This window comes from Eschrichtius robustus, chromosome 1 (genome assembly GCF_028021215.1).
Source record: "Eschrichtius robustus isolate mEscRob2 chromosome 1, mEscRob2.pri, whole genome shotgun sequence".
NCBI classification, from domain to species: domain Eukaryota; kingdom Metazoa; phylum Chordata; class Mammalia; order Artiodactyla; family Eschrichtiidae; genus Eschrichtius; species Eschrichtius robustus.
The window spans coordinates 126,712,563-126,729,950 of record NC_090824.1 but is presented as its reverse complement, the minus strand read 5'-3'; the positions used below and the strand labels follow the sequence as shown (position 1 = coordinate 126,729,950).

Sequence of the window (17,388 nt, the reverse complement as noted above, 5' to 3'; positions counted from 1 at the left end):
AAAATTGGAACTCTAATACATTGCTGATGGGAATGTAAAATGATGCAGCTGCTATGGAAAACAATATGGCAGTACTTCAAAAAGTTAAACATAGAATTATAATCTGATCCAGCAATTCCATTTCAGGATGTATACCCAAAAGAATTCAAAGCAAAAACTCAAACAGATACTTGTACACCAGTGTTGATTGCAACATTATTCACTATAGCCAAAAGGTGGAAGCAACCCCAGTGTCCGTTGATAGATGAATGGGTAAACAAAATGTGGTATGTAGAGGAATATTATGCAGCCTTTAAAAAAAAAAGGAAATTCTGACTCATACTACAACATGGATGAACATTGAGGTCACTATGCTAAGTAAAATAAGCCAGGCACAGAAGGATAAATATTATATTTTTCCACTTGTATAAGGTACCTAGAAGAAGTAAATTCATAGAGACAGAAAGTAGAATAGAGGTTGTCAGGGACTGGGGAAGGGTTAGGGAATTATTGTTTAATAGGTTTGAAGTTTCTGTTTGGGATGATGAAAAAGTTCTGGAAATGGATAGTGATGATGGTTGCACAACAGTGTGTACTTAATACCACTGAATTATATACACTTAAAATGGTTAAAATTCATGTTTTACCATAATAAAGTCCTCGCCATGCAGTAAAAACAAAATTCTTTAATTGTTTGGAGTACCTTATGAATCCAACTGTATTTTTTTGCACTTATAGAACAGTTTCTTTCTCAAAGTGTTCTTTGGAAGCATTCATATTTGGCGAGACCACAGGAGAATCTGCTATTCAGTTTGCAGGGAGATTTCCCCATAAGACTTTGCGTGATAGAATGCATTTGGCACTTCAACCCACTGGGGGATCATTCATCCTTATGTTTGATGACCATGTGGATTAGTTATGAAGAGGCTCCTTAATGTAAGATCAGATCTTTCTAATAGCACACAATAACCTTGCAAAATTTGATTAAATCACATAAGTGGTCCAAACCTTTTTTTTTCTTGGTGTATATTCAGGTCAAAGTGGGAATCTTTTGAATAGCAACAGTGCCACAATTCATAACATGAGGTGAATTACTTCATCACTAAATGCAGCAATGTCTGTAGTCGGACAAAAGTAAAACCAAGGAAAGCAACAAATATTTCCCATTAAAGTCATCAAGGCTTAGTTCTTTAAACTTTTCATTGATAACAGTAGTGTGTTTAAAAATGTTTATTTAACAAATATTTATGATACTTCCTATGTGCCAGACACTGTTCTGCAAACATAAATGCACAAGAGAGCAAGTTAAAATAGCAGAACACAGGTTTTGAAGAATTGATACTGAAGAAAACTTCTGAATTCTTAGTGCTGAAGGGCATTATGTTTAAGTACCTCCTTCTAAGAAGAAGCAGGCCTGGAGGCTGCAAAGGCAGAAACACTGGCTCTGGGGGAGAATGTTCCTATCAGGCAATTGAGGCCACCTTCTGTGATTGACAGCAGGCAAAGAAGTGAATTAGTTTTCTTATATGTTCATATATGTGTTCCTTGCCTAATACTTCTTTTTTCAGCTCCCTCCCTTTAAAAACAAGCACCTTTGCCCACCAAACCCCTCCTCCCAAGGTAGAAAGGGAAAACATCATTCTCCTATGTCTGTTTTTCATTCATTCAGCAAATAGTTATTGAGTTCCTATTATGTACCAGGCACTATTCTAGGCAGTGAGGATACCACAGTGAACAAGTCAGACTAATGTCCCACCCTCATGGAGATTAATGAGGAAAATAATAAACAAGCAGACATATAAATTATATAATTTCATATAATGGAAGTGTTATGAATAATTGTTGGGAAAGAGGATGGCAAAGTGACTAAAATGAGGGTTCTGACTGGAAGGTCAGGGAAGCTCTCTGAGGTTGCAGAGGATGAGAAGGAATGAGCCATGTTAAAGATCTGAGGGCAGAGCATTGTAGACAGAGGGAACAGTAAATGTCAATGTCCTGGGGTTAGAACCAACTTGGTATAGTTGATAGTAAGGTTAGAGTACTGTGCTCAAGGGGGGAAATGGTATGAGATGAGGTCACAGAAATAGCCAAGGGCTAGATAATGTAGGGTCTCAAAGGCAGTGGTAAGGAGTTTAGATCTTACTCTGATCTAAACCCCCTGCCATTATGAGGAGCTAAGCTATAAAGTCATACCTGATTTACATTTTTAAACATCATCCTGTGGCTGTGAGAACAGACTATACGGAGGACAAGTATAGAAACAGAAAGACCAGTTTGGCAGTTGTTGCAGTGGCGCTAAACATCCGAAAGTTCAAAAGGAGAAGGTTCTTTACACCGCCACCGCCAGTCTAGCCCATTCAATGCTCAGTAGATATTTATTGAGTAAAGATAGCATCGATGTTTATTTTAACTCCTGGCTGGCTTGGTTTTCCTATTGGTTTCAGCCAGAGAACACTTTCTCAATTTTGCCAGAACTGTTTTTTTGTTTGTTTATTATCTACCTTAGTATCCACCAAACCTTGAACTTCTGTAACTTTCTGCCCATTAATTAAAGTCTTCTTTTCACCAGAGAGTATATTTCTGGTGAAGCACCAAACTACATTTAATTTCTCAGTCATTTTGAAGTATAGTTTCTAGGGCAATAAAGATATTTAAGAATTATCTTACCTTTTGCACTAATTTGTGTAACAGGAAAAAAGAAGCTGACTGGTCATAGTAATTCATTAAAATACTTCAGTTTTCCGTCTGCTGGTCAGAGACAATCCCAGAAAAGACAGCTAGGGAGAAAAAATGATCTTATTCTGTCATTTGAATGGTACAGTTCTTCCTCAGGGTAGAAGTAATCATTTTAGTAATTTTTTCTATGGGGTAGGTTAAATCACTTATCTTGTATGTAGTTAATATCTAGGTTATAATTTTAAAGTCTGTAGTTACTCAGTAATTCCTCAGAACTTTTGAGTGTGAAGTTAAGAAAGAAAAGAAGTAACATAAACATGAAAAGATTTAATTTAAAAGTAAATAAGGGGGCTTCCCTGGTGGTGCAGTGGTTAAGAATCCGCCTGCCAATGCAGGGGACACGGGTTCAAGTCTTGGTCCAGGAAGATCCCACATGCTGTGGAGCAACTAAGCCCATGCGCCACAACTACTGAGCCTGCACTTTAGAGCCCACGAGCCACAACTACTGAGCCCACGTGCCACAACTAGTGAAGCCCACACACCTAGAGCCCGTGCTCTGCAACGAGAAGACGCTGCAGTGAGAAGCCCGCACGCCGCAACTAGAGAAAGCCCACACACAGCAACGAAGACCCAACACAGCCAAAAATAAATAAAATAAATTAATTTAAAAAATAAAAATAAATCAGGGAGAGGGGGAGGAGGGGAATTGCTAATCAATGGGCATAAAAAATTCTTAATTATGCAAGATGAATAAATTCTAGAGACCTGCTGTCCAACATTGTCCTATGATTAACAATACTGTGTTGTACACTTAAAATTTTAAGAGGGTCCATTTCATGTTGTATTCTTGCCACAAGAAAATAATTTCATTTTATAGGCAAAATAATGTTAAAAATTTAAGCTTTCTATTTTTTGCAGCATCCTGCCTCTCTTATGCTTTTGTATGCTACCATATAATAAATTTCACTGAAGTTGTATTTCTTCCTCAGGTGCAGTTGGTGAATAATCGGTTTAAAGGAATCAAGTATTTCCGATTGAATACCCTAGCCTCTCTGGGTTACGTGGTTGTAGTGATAGACAACAGGGGATCCTGTCACCGAGGGCTTAAATTTGAAGGCGCCTTTAAATATAAAATGGTGTGTGAGCATACAAACATTTTTCTTTTAAAGACATTTACAATTTTTGGTGCATTGTTTGGTGTGAAATCCCAGAGAAAGAGTTGGGGGAAGGCACTGTGAGTGTGTGTGCACGTGTGTGCATGTGAGCATGTGTTACGGTTTGGGGGTGGGAAGGAAGGTACAACTTGATATTCACTAGGCTATTCATGTCTACCTATATGTAAATTTGGGGAGCTGAGATAGAACCACTTTTATATAGAAACCCCTCTCTTTCTATTTTTTATGTCCAGTTTAGCCAGAAGCCAGTCCATTTAGTTTTCAGCATCCTGTACACTGTTAAGAGGAGTAATTGAGATTTGTTCTGTCCTCTGTGAAGAGAGAAACCAACTGGTTAGTGCCTTCCTTGTGACAAGCCTCTTTCTCTCTACAGGAAGCTTTAAATGCTACCTTTTAGAGATGCCCCATGTCCTTTCTGCTGCTTTGGGAAATGATGAGAATCCGATGTTCCTTTTGCACAGTAAGGCAGTTACTGTGTTTGCCAGTGTATTGGACATGCTGAGTAAGACATGGGGATTTTCTCCCACAGCCAGTTCTTTGACCTTATGTTGTATTCTCATGTAAGTTTTTGTTTTTATTTTTGTTTTTGGCTCAGTGAAGTGAGATTGTGTGCACTGGCAGGCCTAGTAATACAGACAGGGTGGTGGCGATAGGAATTAGGACTATACAGGACTTTAAAGAAATTGTATGTTCAGTTCCTAGAGGTAGGTGATGGGGAAATAGGAGGATAAGGCGTCAAGAGTGATTCCTTCTGCTTTATTGCATTAAGTTTTAAAAAGGAGAGAGAAAATTAGTCAACCATTTAAGGGGGCTAATTTTTTATATTTGGGTATAGGAAGGCTTGTTACAAGGAAGATGCTGACCTCTTAGCAGACAACAGAACAAATGGAAATGGGAAATACCCATACGGCAAGGGACATTTTGGGTCACAGTAGGAAAGAACTTTATGACTAAGGGGTAACTAAACTCTAGGACAGGCTAGCAACAGAAGCTATAGGCTCCTATCTCTAGAGTTAAAAATTTTTTTTTCAAGCAACAGAATTTCCATTGATAATGAGTTCTTATCTAAAAAACTACAGGTATTTTTAGTAAGAACATCTATCAGCTTTAAAAGCACTCTTATAATAAGATTTTTATTTATCAGAATCAGTGAAATGCTCTCCCTTTTTTACAGGGTCAGATAGAAATTGACGATCAGGTGGAAGGACTCCAATATCTAGCCTCTCAATATGATTTCATTGACTTAGATCGTGTGGGCATCCATGGCTGGTCCTATGGAGGATACCTCTCCCTGATGGCATTAATGCAGAGGTCAGATATATTCAGGGTATGTGATTTCCTATGGTACTTCTTTTTGCAATAAGGGTGGAATTTTCTATAAATTGAGATATGAGGAAATGCCAATTTTCTGAAGGTTTACAAAGTTGACAGTACTGTGAAATGTTAGGGTTTGTGTGTTTAATAGCCGTGTGAAATAATATATCTTGTCAACTCGTGAGATATATGTTTACGTATCTTTATCTACATTTATCTATATAAAATAGTTGTCAACTTGATCAGTTACTGGCTATTTATAGACATATGCCAAAGATTGTGGGAGATAGTCATGATCAGTAAAACACACATTCATATTGGGTTGTTCTTATTTGTGTAATTGTTGGACTACAACCTCTGAGGGCAGGGATCTGTCTGCCCTACGCTGTATCCTCAGCAGCCAAGCACAATGCTTGGCACATAGTCGGTCCTAAGTAAATCTGTACTGAATGAATAAACTATGAAATATATAAACAATGATTACAATTCTATAAACAACTTCTTAGAAAAATATGTTAGAAGAAAATATAAAATGATGCTAACAGTTGTTAAGGGAATGGGAATTATAATTGGCATTTTTCTTTTTTGATATTTCAATAACATGATTTTATTTTACAGTGAAATTTTTTTATTTTTAAGAATAAAAACTATAGGGTTTTGTTCTTACATGTATATTCAGATAATCTTTATTTATAATAACCACAAAATGAACTCTGAATACTGCCATAATTTTCCCAGGCTTGCAGCTGTCAAGAAAGTAATTACAGTATTTAAATCAATATTTAAATATAAAACTGTGTGTGGGAGACTTAAAATGAGGCAAGTATTTAGTGCTTAAATATATTTCATTCATTGTTTTAAATTCTGTACTGCCAACAGAAGCTAAAAAAAAAAAAAAAAAAGACTGCTTTTTCCTATATAAATTTGACACTTGTCCCATATTTTTTTCCCCAGGAGCAGGAATGAATTTACACTGAGGCATTCATATGTTCTAGTTCAGCCTCCCCTTTTAACAGAGGCCCATGTTTATATTTCATTTAGCCCAGGTTAAGGATTTCGTGTGTGGCACATCTGTGGAACATGAAGCTAACTGACTCACAAAGTATCAAATTCTTGACCTTCGCACTCCCCTTTGATTTTCTGAGTTGCCTGAGACCATGTATGCTCCAGTCCTGGGGCTAAAGCCTAAGGATAATTTTAGCCTGTAAATTTGCAGTTACAGACTCTCAGTGCTAGCCATTCTTTTCTGGACCACACTTGACTGTCACTGTTATCTTATGCAGGTTGCTATTGCTGGGGCCCCAGTCACTCTGTGGATCTTCTATGATACAGGCTACACGGAACGTTATATGGGTCACCCTGACCAGAATGAACAGGGCTATTACCTAGGATCTGTGGCCATGCAAGCAGAAAAATTCCCCTCTGAGTAAGTTTAAGCTTTAAAATTAAAATTATAAATTTAAAATTGTATCTTTAAAAATTGTCTTTAATAATAAGGAAAACTGTAAACATGACAAAACCAAAACTAATATTTTATAGAGTACTAGAAGACATAGCTGTTTGTCAAAGCTGAATTATAGGCCAGTTCATATAATTTGGGTTTTTGTACAAGTTATATTTGAAGCAGTTGCTTAAGTGATAAAAGAAGCTTAATTAAGTACACAACTGTTTCAAGGTGGAAAAAATTCCATTTCTGCTTACATATATTTTGCAAGTAGCATATATGATTTTTCTTTTTCTAGGGACATGCTATAATTATTGATGTGTGCTAATATCTTAATAGGAAATAGAACACATGATTTAATTAAAATTTTTTTTACATGTAGCATCTGGTTAATATATTACTAATTTAATATTGAAATGCTGAATCCTTTTTTTAAAAATAAATTTATTTATTTATTTATTTTGGCTGCCTTGGGTCTTCGTTGATGGGCGCGGGCTTTCTCTAGTTGCATGGTGCAGGGGCTACTCTTCATTGTGGTGCGTGGGCTTCTCATTGCGGTGGCTTCTCTTGTTGCGGAGCACGGGCTCTAGGCATGTGGGCTTCAGTAGTTGTGGCACGTGGGCTCAGTAGTTGCGGCTTGCGGGCTCTAGAGCGCAGGCTCAGTAGTTGTGGCGCATGGGCTTAGTTGCTCCACGGCATGTGGGATCTTCCCGTACCAGGGCTCAAACCCATGTCCCCTGCATTGGCAGGCGGATTCCTAACCCATGCGCCACCAGGGAAGTCCCAAAATGTTGAATCCTTATTCTAATATTACAGTATAAGGAAGTTAACGTAGTTAGTTGTGATTACTTTTAAGGAGTTAAGTGGTTTTCCCAAATACTCTTATTTTGCCTAATCCTCTGATATTTCCATTTTTCCAGACCAAATCGTTTACTACTCTTACATGGGTTCTTGGATGAGAATGTCCATTTTGCACACACCAGTATATTACTGAGTTTTTTAGTGAGGGCTGGAAAGCCATATGATTTACAGGTGAGTTCTTTTACATTTTCTGATTAAAATAGCCATGATTAGTGATTGGTTACTTTGAAATATAATAAAGTATGGAGTAAGGTTGAATTTTCAGCTGTGGCCATGCTCTGCTTAAGAGAACTAAAATAATAGGCATAGTTAGTAGTGCCTCTAGTTAGATAAAAATTAAGATCCTGTGGAAGTCAGGATGAAAATTGTCCTATCAGATTACATGACTTGTGTATCTGTATCTGCTTTCAGTTTGTAATCATGGACAAGATGACAGGAGTCCATTCACTATCCTCCTTTGCTTTTCTTCTTCCTCTTGGAAGGGTAAAGAAATGCTACTTGATTTCATTGTTATAAAGGATTTTTAGGACCTGATTACAAGGTCTTTTAATTTTCTTCTATTTTATATTGACATTGAAGCAGAAACCAACAAGTTACTTACCTCCATTGCTCCATTACTCAAAAAAAAGCTTTTAAGAGAAATTTTTCCTCCTTTCTTCCTCGTTTCTACTCCTTACACGGATTGTTCTCATAAGAAATGAAAAATATTACTTTTCCCTTTTTTGTGTTCCGTTGACATTTATGTAGGTAAACTATGAGATATTTGTCTATAGCAGCAGTTTTCAAGCATTTTGGTCTCAGGACCCTTTTATATACCAAAAAGCTTTTGTTTATGTGAGTTATGTCTATCAGTATTTCTCATATAAGATTAAGACTAAGAAAATTTTAAAATATTCATTTATTTATTTAAAATTAACAATGATAAACTATTACATGTTAACACAGATCACATTTTTAATGAGGGAGAAAATTTTTCAAAACAAAACAATTTACTGAGAAAGTTAGCACTGTTTTACATTTTTCTAAATCCCTTTAATCTCTGGCTTAATAAGAAATACATCTAGATTCTCGTATCTACTTCCACATACAATCTGTTGTGAAATGTTGTTTTGGCTAAAGTAAATGAAGAAATTTTGGCCTCAAAATATGTAATTAAGAAATGGGAGTAATATTTTAGCTTTTTCAGATAATCGTGGATATTCTTCTTTGTTGCTACACTGAAACTGAACAGATGGTAGTTTCTTAAAGGTTAGTCTTAGTGTGGAATCTGAAACCATATCTGTAAACTTTTCATACTCTGCTACACTACAATCTGTTGGATCTTGTACTTCAAATGGATCTTTTACCCATGCATTGGTCATCTGGAAAATATTGGTTCACTTCTAAGTGTTGACCCATTTCATCATACAATATTTTTTAAATCATATACATTGATATTACCACTGATCTCAACAGAAAATTCTCCAAGTATTGGGAAGCTCATGAGCTAGGAGTGGTAGATGCAAGTTTTCCAAAATTCTAATTTTCATGTAAAAGCTCAAAATTTATCATTGGCAACAAATACTGTCAATGCTGTCCTTGAAGTGACTGGCTCACATCATTTTTGAGAAAATGTTTGCCAGATAGCCAAGTCTGAATCACCATAGTTGTCATTCTTTCAAGTGAAAAATGGAGTTCCATTTAAAAACTCAGTTGTAGGGACTTCCCTGGCTATCTAGTGGTTAAGACTCCGTGCTTCCACTGCAGGGGGCGCGGGTTCGATACCTGGTCAGGGAATTAAGATCCCGCATGCTGTTCGGCGGGGCCAAAAGAAAAACAAAACAAAACAAAACTCAGTTGTACTCAGTCCTTTTCCTTGAGACATCGTGTAGCAGAAGTGCTTTATGCCTTCTTCCCATCTTATCACCACAGAATATAAAAAGACCTCTGCTCAAGGGTTGCAACTTAATAAAATTCTAATTTTTACTACTACTTAAGTGAAACTGGCATTTTTTCTTGTTTACTACAAGTGTATGTCACTGCCTTGATTCACCCACCATTGCCTTTCATTATCAGTGCAAATGCCAACACAGTGAATAAAGGCAAATAATGTCTTAGTTTTGATCTGAAAGTAGTTTTGACCTTGTGTATCCCTGTAAAGAGTTTATGAGGACTCCTGAAGTCTGCAAACCACACTTGGAGAACCATTGATCCTTCTGTAAGCTTAGTGGTACATAGGGAATTATAAAAAGAGAAGGCCCTTTAGATAGGATGTATGTGTATAATATCTTGGAGAAGCTCTGCTCCATGTTATTAATTCTGTTGAAAATCTCTGGAAAGCTTTGGAAGGAGATGTGTTCCTAAATTCTTATTTTGTGTATTTTGATTTTGTTGTTGTTGTTTTTAAGATCTATCCTCAGGAGAGACACAGCATAAGAGTTCCTGAATCTGGAGAACATTATGAACTGCATCTTTTGCACTACCTTCAAGAAAACCTTGGATCACGTATTGCTGCTCTGAAAGTGATATAACTTTGACCTGTGTAGAACTCTGGTATACACTGGCTGTTTAACCAGATGAGGAGGTTTAATCAGTAGAGAATTGGTCATCACATTTTGGTACCTGCCACATAACATCTACTTCTGAAAGTATATTTGGTGCCATGCAGGTGTTTACAGCTTGTAGATAGTAATCTAATACCTTAACCATACACAAAATTAAATGATGCATATTTCTAAGGGACCCAGCAATACCATGAGAATTACTGAAAGAAATAAGACATTAGCACCATGTATCCATACTACCTTATTTTCATTTTTAATAGCATTATGAAACCTCATGGACTTAATTAGTGTATTTTTACAGTATACTTCTGAGTTTGTTAAAATATGATATTAGTGATTGGTTTGGTTCAATTCCAGAATCTCTGACTAGTTACAGATTTGATAGCACTTAAAAGTAATTGAATAGCTTATACTACATTGCTTGGGGTGTATCCAGCATGTTATGAACTAATTACTATTAAACCTATGGCTTAACTGGTCATTAATGATTTTTCAAGGATAACTTAGTAGCCTCCTAAAGACACTTAATTTTGTTTCATTCAGACTCTGACCAGTTTTTAACCAATTTAAACTGTATCTAGTATAAATAGTTCTCTTTGATGATATGACCAAGTGGGTTTTTCCTTTCACATAAAGGCAAGTAACTGTATATGTAGCATGGATTTAATTAGTCTTATAATATTGATAATTACAGGCAGGAAAATTTTAATCAAATGATTAGAGCTTAAATATTTGCAGGCAATTTCTTTCCCTTTAGGAAAAGAAAAAAGTACACATTCACTTGTATTTTTCAGAAAATTTAGTGGTGCCAGTTTCCATTGGGTATTTCTTCATTGAAATGTTCCAGAGTTTTAGGGCAATGGAGGGGAATTTTGGTGGGGTGGGGGAGACCAGAGTGTGGAGAACGGCAGGGAGAGGAGAAGGCAAGGGTCTGCTTAAGATCTAAGCAGAAGTATAATTTGACCAAAAATACTCATGAAAAAGTTTAGGAATTGAAATTTAAACTCCTAGAATATTAGTTAAGGAAACCAGATTAAGAAATCACACTCTTGCCAACACAGGTACAGACTAACATTATTCAGGGGAGGAAAAGTTCCTTAGAGTTCTTTTACAATTCTAATTCTAATTTTTTTTATTTTCTTCTTAATTTTGGAAACCTTACAAATTGAAACTTTCTTTAACCTTTTTAAATTATTTGAGTATTATTTAGATATTGTGAGCTTAAAGAGTTTCCAGACAACCTCTTTACCATAAACTGATCCACAGCAAGGCATGGCTCTCTTTTGCAATGTTCAAAGCTTATAAGTGATTTCTTGAATGACCATGACATTTTTCTGGTTTAGCCCTAGCATCTGACTATTAAGGGAGCTCGTAGTGCCGATTGGGATCTGCCATCTTAGAATCTTAGGGTGCTAGATGGGTCACATTGGAGCCGGTGGCAGAGAAGGCACCTATGAGTTTGACAAGCCTCAGTGTTTTTAAAGTACTTCTAAACAACACTCCAAAAAAAAAAATTACTCTTTTCTTTCTCACCACTACAGAGAGAGTAGATTCCTGCCCTAGAGAGCACAGCCTCCATTAGTAAGGATGGTGACTGTCCGTGAGATGTGGACTTCGTCACTGAGGGCCGCATGGGAGGTGGGGGAGGTCCAGAGATGGCAGGGTGACCTGGCGGTGCTGTCTGTGGAGGGGGATTGGGTTTTGCTGTTTTTGTATTTATACTGTATAATAGGTACCACACTTTTCCCTGTGTCTGTATATGTATTGATTTTCTTGTTATGATATTTTCCCATGCCAATATTTGTTTATATTTTTTTCAATGTTAAATTAAATTGATTTGGGTAACTTTTCTTCCCCAAGAAAGTATTTTCCCCCATGACTTAAGTATGTATCTGATTACTGAAGATGGTTTTTGTCTGGGGACTAGTGGCGTCTGACGATATAACCTTATATAATATGCAAAGTAGAAATGGTATACAGTGGCTTTTATACAGCTACTCATTTGAAACCTCTTACCCAATAAGGCTGTTTCTTCAAAATGGCATCTCATATTTTACCAAAACAAACCTTAAAGAACCTCATGGACTCTTGAATTCACAGGTGTTTTCCTTTTGCATCTTGCCTTCTGCTTTCCTCCCATCACAAGGAATGCTTCTGTTACAATTCCCAGTCAGTTAAATGCCATTCTTCCATAGGGGGAAAAATACCTGACTGAATTCGCTTACAGAAAGACAGCTCGATTGAATTTGATTTTAAAATCAGTGTGGAAAACATCATAGTCAATTCAAGCAATCAGTAGAAATCTCACTAAAACTATTTGTACCCTGTGTTTGGGTAACAAACTATAAGGCAAGAGTATAGCCACATTTTTAGTGAGAACCAAAAAGCACTAGCTTAAACATCAAAGGGGGGTTTTGCAGGTTTGATAATTGGGTGCACTTGAACAACCATCAGTAGTTATGGTTGCTTTTGCGTTTCTGAGCAGTGGGACTCAAAATCTAAGATTCATCTGGGATGCTTATGAAAAGAAGTGCAGTCTTGAACCTCACTCTTAGAAATTTGGATTTCATTGATTTAAGTGGAGACCAGGAATCGCGTTTCTAACAAGCTTCCCAGGTGACTCTAAAGCAAGTCATTTGTGGGCTACTTTAAGAAACTTCTGTAGAGAATGAGTTGGATTAAGAAAATAATAGGTGATTTCTACACTGGACTGATTTACAAGAACCTAAAACAATAGTCAAGATAGCTGCTCATCTGTGATGACTGTTGGCCCTTTTTTCACTCTGAAAAAAGCAGAAGGTATCATTAACTGTATATCCCCTTGGTCTGGAGATTAATTTTGGAATGAAGGTTTTTCTGTCTATGCCATTCCTGGCTTGTTTCCAAAGCCTCATACAAGAGGATGAAGTCACAGTGCATGCATTATTTTTCAGAAGAATGAGATATAGATATTGATGCTTACTTTACTTGTTTTACTTCTTACAGAAGGTGTATCCCACCTCTCTGTAACATTGTTCTCTCTTTAGGTGGAATGATTCCTATGAGATCTCTCATTATTACAGAATTGTAAAATTTTCAAGCTGTTACATCTTTGATATAATCTGATGTTCTCATTATTTAGAGGAGGAACCTCCATATAGAGAGAGGAGAAAATATACCCATGGTCACGCAGCCAGTTAGTGTTTGGTTGGTGCTAGACTCCATCCAGATATCCTAACTCATGGTAGTTAAATGATATGTAGAAAAGGCAAATTTTTAAAGAAGTATTTATTAATATATTCCTATGAAACATTTTAAAGAGAACATAAAATGGTTAATTTTTCCATTCTGAAGTAAATGCTAAGCATGCTTATTAATGAAGCAGTACTTCTAATTAGTATATAATATTCTGAAGTTAATTAAAATTGTTAACACTAAGTGTGTCTTCCTTGGTGCAGTGGGGGGTTTGGGGATTGGGGTATAGAGTGCTTGCTTAAGCCTGGGAGCCCAAATTATAGCTGTTTAAAGTAAGCAAACAGACATGGCCATATCTAAACTAAGATATGTAAGGTGAGTGTCCATTCCCAGCAGACATAAAGGAATAAGGAAACTTTCCTGACTCCCACCTTCCCAACCCCACCCAGCCCCAACTAATCCATCTTGCAGCCTGAAATATGGAGACATGTTAGTTCAAGGTGCTGGCTCCTGCTTTTCTTATTTGGTCAAGAGACAGTTCTAGGTAATCATTTGAGAAGTCCCTCAGAGAGAGAAAAAGTAGTGTTCGTATGTTTGTTTTTACATAACCCAAATACAAATTTATGTTGTATTCAGCACAGTTGGAGTTCAGGTCTTTAATTTTAGAACATAAAGTGCCTGCTGTTTTAAGCATTGACTTACATAAAAAGAACTGCATGTCTCACTCCAGTAAGTTTATGGGTTTTCTCATTTTCAGCTACATGGCTTTTAATCATGTAAAATGAAACATTAGTTTTGTTGCATTTTATTACAGGTTCTTTGTTGCAATAAAGATGCTGCTAAAATTAATTGATGTAAATTTCCCTTTTTCCCCCATTCCCCATTTGTACAATCTTTGCCTTGATTAGTGGCAACTGTGAGTGATTAATACACACGAACAAGGTCATGTGCTTGCAGTGGCGAGCGGAGACTGCAAGGTGATTACGTGGGGTTTCTAGTATAAACACTAACTAAAAATGCATCCAAAGCCAGAGGGAGATGTGCGGAGACCTGCTTTGTACCTGTAAGTGGTTCCCTACAGCCAGCGTTGGTACTGCAAGGGTGGGTGGTGCTTGGAGCCAATGATTAGCACAACCTCCCTGAGCAGCTAGGAGTTTCTCTGGAATGCCTCTTGGAGTTGACAGTGGTTTCTGCATGCTCCCCAGGAAATTTCAAGGGAGTTCAGTGTAATACTTTCTTCAGAGATTTCTTTGACAATTCTCTGGTCTTTTGAAGCTGTACTAGAGAAAGGGTAGGGGAAAGAAGCAGATGAACCGCTCTAAAATTAGTAAATTTGGGTTTGTCTAATAATCCTTCCAGAACAGACCCTCACTCTGGATTCTGTAATCCTCTAAAGTTGTATGCAAAATATTGCATGAATGAGTGGAGGTGCATTCTGGGGAGAAGGGCTTTGGCGTTATCAGATTCTCAAAGGGATAATGATTTTTAAAAAACCACTGCTATGTTATGTATTAGGGTCTTAAACTTTTAATTTGTATACAAAAATTTTTAGAAATAAAGATTATCTTTAAACAGGGTACTGCTATAGACCTATCCTTTTTACCTCATAACACATGAAAAAAAAAAAGACATCTCTGTGACTCTGGGATAAACTGAGGTACACTGGGTTAACCTGTTGAGGTTGCTTGTCGCCAGAAGTAACCAGCCAGACTCACCCAAACTCTAAAGAGATTAATACCTCAGCACACATGTAATTCATTTATGGCACTCCAGATGGGAACATTTTATAGACTACTCTGGTGTCTTTAATTTAGCCAGGATTTATTGCTAATCAAAAATCAGCTTTCAACCTGGCCGTAAGCATCCTACAAAGACTGTGCTGGCGGTACACACTTCCCAGTGGCTCTCGGGCTCCAGCGCTCCAGAGTCCTGTCAGAGCAAGTGTATGGTCTCAAGGCGTCTGGACGTCCCTCTAGCCTGACCTTACCCATGCAGTGGTAATGAGAAACAGGGATTGATCCCTTGGTGCTTTGGAGGGGAGCAGAGTCGAAACAACTGTAGTATGAGGACCTCATAACCATAACTTTATTTGGGGCTTGGAGTGGTTTGGGGAATCACCAGGATTTAAATAAGTTAATCAGCCTAGTTCCATCCACAGATCTGGTACCCTGGCCCTGCCACCCTGAAGAGGTTGAACTCCCATTGAAATGGATTAGATGGGATTCAGCTCTGACATAGGCAATGAGATTTTTGAGTTTGTGTGTTCCTTACTGAAAGATAACACTCTCTAAATTGGCTCCCAAACTTAAGTTCTTGAAATAGAAGTTTGGGAACAATTAAGATAATTGTCCTTAGCCAGTTTCAGGAATCCAGCCCCCCACCCCACCCCCATCTTCACTAGAAAGGCACTCTGCAGAAGGGCAGAGTTTAACATTCTACTCACAGGTGACAATTATTTGCAGCAAGGTCCTCTGGCCAGGTAGGTTCTGGAAAACACAGTGCTCTTCTGTGAAGTGGACTCTCCGTGTTGGCTTGGTTTCTGGGCATATGTGTGGTCGTAGTTACATCCCTCAGCATGCGTGTGAGTGCCACTGTCTGTAGTTCCTTGGGTACTTAATGATGTGTTGCCTAGCCAGTTAATTGTTTTTCATTGTCTCAACCATCCATTCCTCCTCACTCCTGTCGCTGCTCCTACCGCAGTCTAGGACCTGTAATGTCATGCTGGGCTGGAGTAGAAGGTGAAGATTAAGAATTCCAAGTGACTTCAAAGAAGCAGTTCACAACTGTCATTTGGCACATATTTAGTAACAATCATGTGCTAGGCCTGTGTAGGCCATGAGGAAACAAAGATGAAGAGGACACAGCCCTTGCCCTCAAGAGGTTCTCAGGACCAACTTCACCTCCCACCTCACTAGCACACCCGGTAGGACACCCACTTTCTTTCTTTTTTTTTTTTTTTTCTTTAATGCTTTCATTTTATTTATTTTTTTATACAGCAGGTTCTTATTAGTCATCCATTTTATACACATCAGTGTATACATGTCAATCCCAATCTCCCAATTCATCACACCACCACCCCAACCCCCTGCCGCTTTCTCCCCTTGGTGTCCATACGTTTGTCCTCTACATCTGTGTCTCAATTTCTGCCCTGCAAACCGGTTCATCTGTACCATTTTTCTAGGTTCCACATGTATGCATTAATATACAATATTTTTCTCTTTCTGACTTACTTCACTCTGTATGACAGTCTCTAGATCCATCCACATTTCAACAAATGACCCAATTTCGTTCCTTTTTATGGCTGAGTAATATTCCATTGTATATATGTACCACCTCTTCTTTATCCATTCGTCTGTTGATGGGCATTTAGGTTGCTTCCATGACCTGGCTATTGTAAATAGTGCTGCAATGAACATTGGGGTGCATGTGTCTTTTTGAATTATGGATTTCTCTGGGTATATACCCAGTAGTGGGATTGCTGGATCATATGGTAATTCTATTTTTAGTTTTTTAAGGAACCTCCTTACTGTTCTCCATAGTGGCTATATCAATTTACATTCCCACCAACAGTGCAAGAGGGTTCCCTTTTCTCCACACCCTCTCCAGCATTTGTTGTTTGTAGATTTTCTGTTGATGCCCATTCCAACCCCCACTTTCTTAAAGGCATGATAAATTCGCACTTTCCCATGCCAGTCCCTAATCAAATTCAAGTTGTACCCGACATTCAAGGCCCTGTGTCACCTGACCCAGCCTCACTTTCCCTCATCTGGGCTCTTCATTCACCCACAAGCATCCTGAAGTTTTCCTCTTTCAATTAGTAGAACTCATGCTTTGAGACCAGACCCAGGTTCCTCTTGGCACCCTACAGAGCTTACATGGGAATCTTCCCCACCTGATGTAGGTGATATTGCAAAATGGTACCAGCATCAGCTTTGGAGCTTGGCTTCAACCCTTATGTCTGCTACTTGCTAGCTTTATGGGCTTGTGCATGTTTGTTTACATAACTCTCTGATCCTCCATTTCCTTAGGTGAGAAATAGGAATAATAACAGAACCCTCCTCAGTGGGTTATTGTGAGGATGAAATTTGTTTAATATACTATAAAGCACTTGGTGCCTGGCATGCAATAAAAGTGCTCAATAAAGATTATCTTAGATTTAGCACTTTATTTTATACCATACAGTTTGCCACTGATTTTGTTTCTGCCGTTAGATTACAGACTG

General features: G+C 37.8%; 1 protein-coding gene across 6 annotated transcripts in view; it reads left to right on the top strand.

The window, feature by feature from the left end:
- The window catches only part of DPP8 (dipeptidyl peptidase 8), a 59,689-nt gene extending 47,852 nt beyond the window's left edge, over positions 1-11,837 (top strand). For 5 of the 6 annotated variants that reach the window (XM_068553816.1, XM_068553824.1, XM_068553806.1 and 2 more), the window contains 5 exons: positions 3,645-3,791; positions 5,005-5,157; positions 6,428-6,570; positions 7,509-7,620; positions 9,837-11,837. In XM_068553816.1, the coding sequence (XP_068409917.1) occupies positions 3,645-3,791; positions 5,005-5,157; positions 6,428-6,570; positions 7,509-7,620; positions 9,837-9,959 (678 nt within the window). In that variant the 3' untranslated portion in view covers positions 9,960-11,837. Of the gene's footprint in view, positions 1-3,644; positions 3,792-4,203; positions 4,338-5,004; positions 5,158-6,427; positions 6,571-7,508; positions 7,621-9,836 lie in introns of those variants that run through there. The other variant, XM_068553843.1, reaches the window with a different exon arrangement.
- The last annotated feature ends 5,551 nt before the right edge of the window (positions 11,838-17,388 follow it).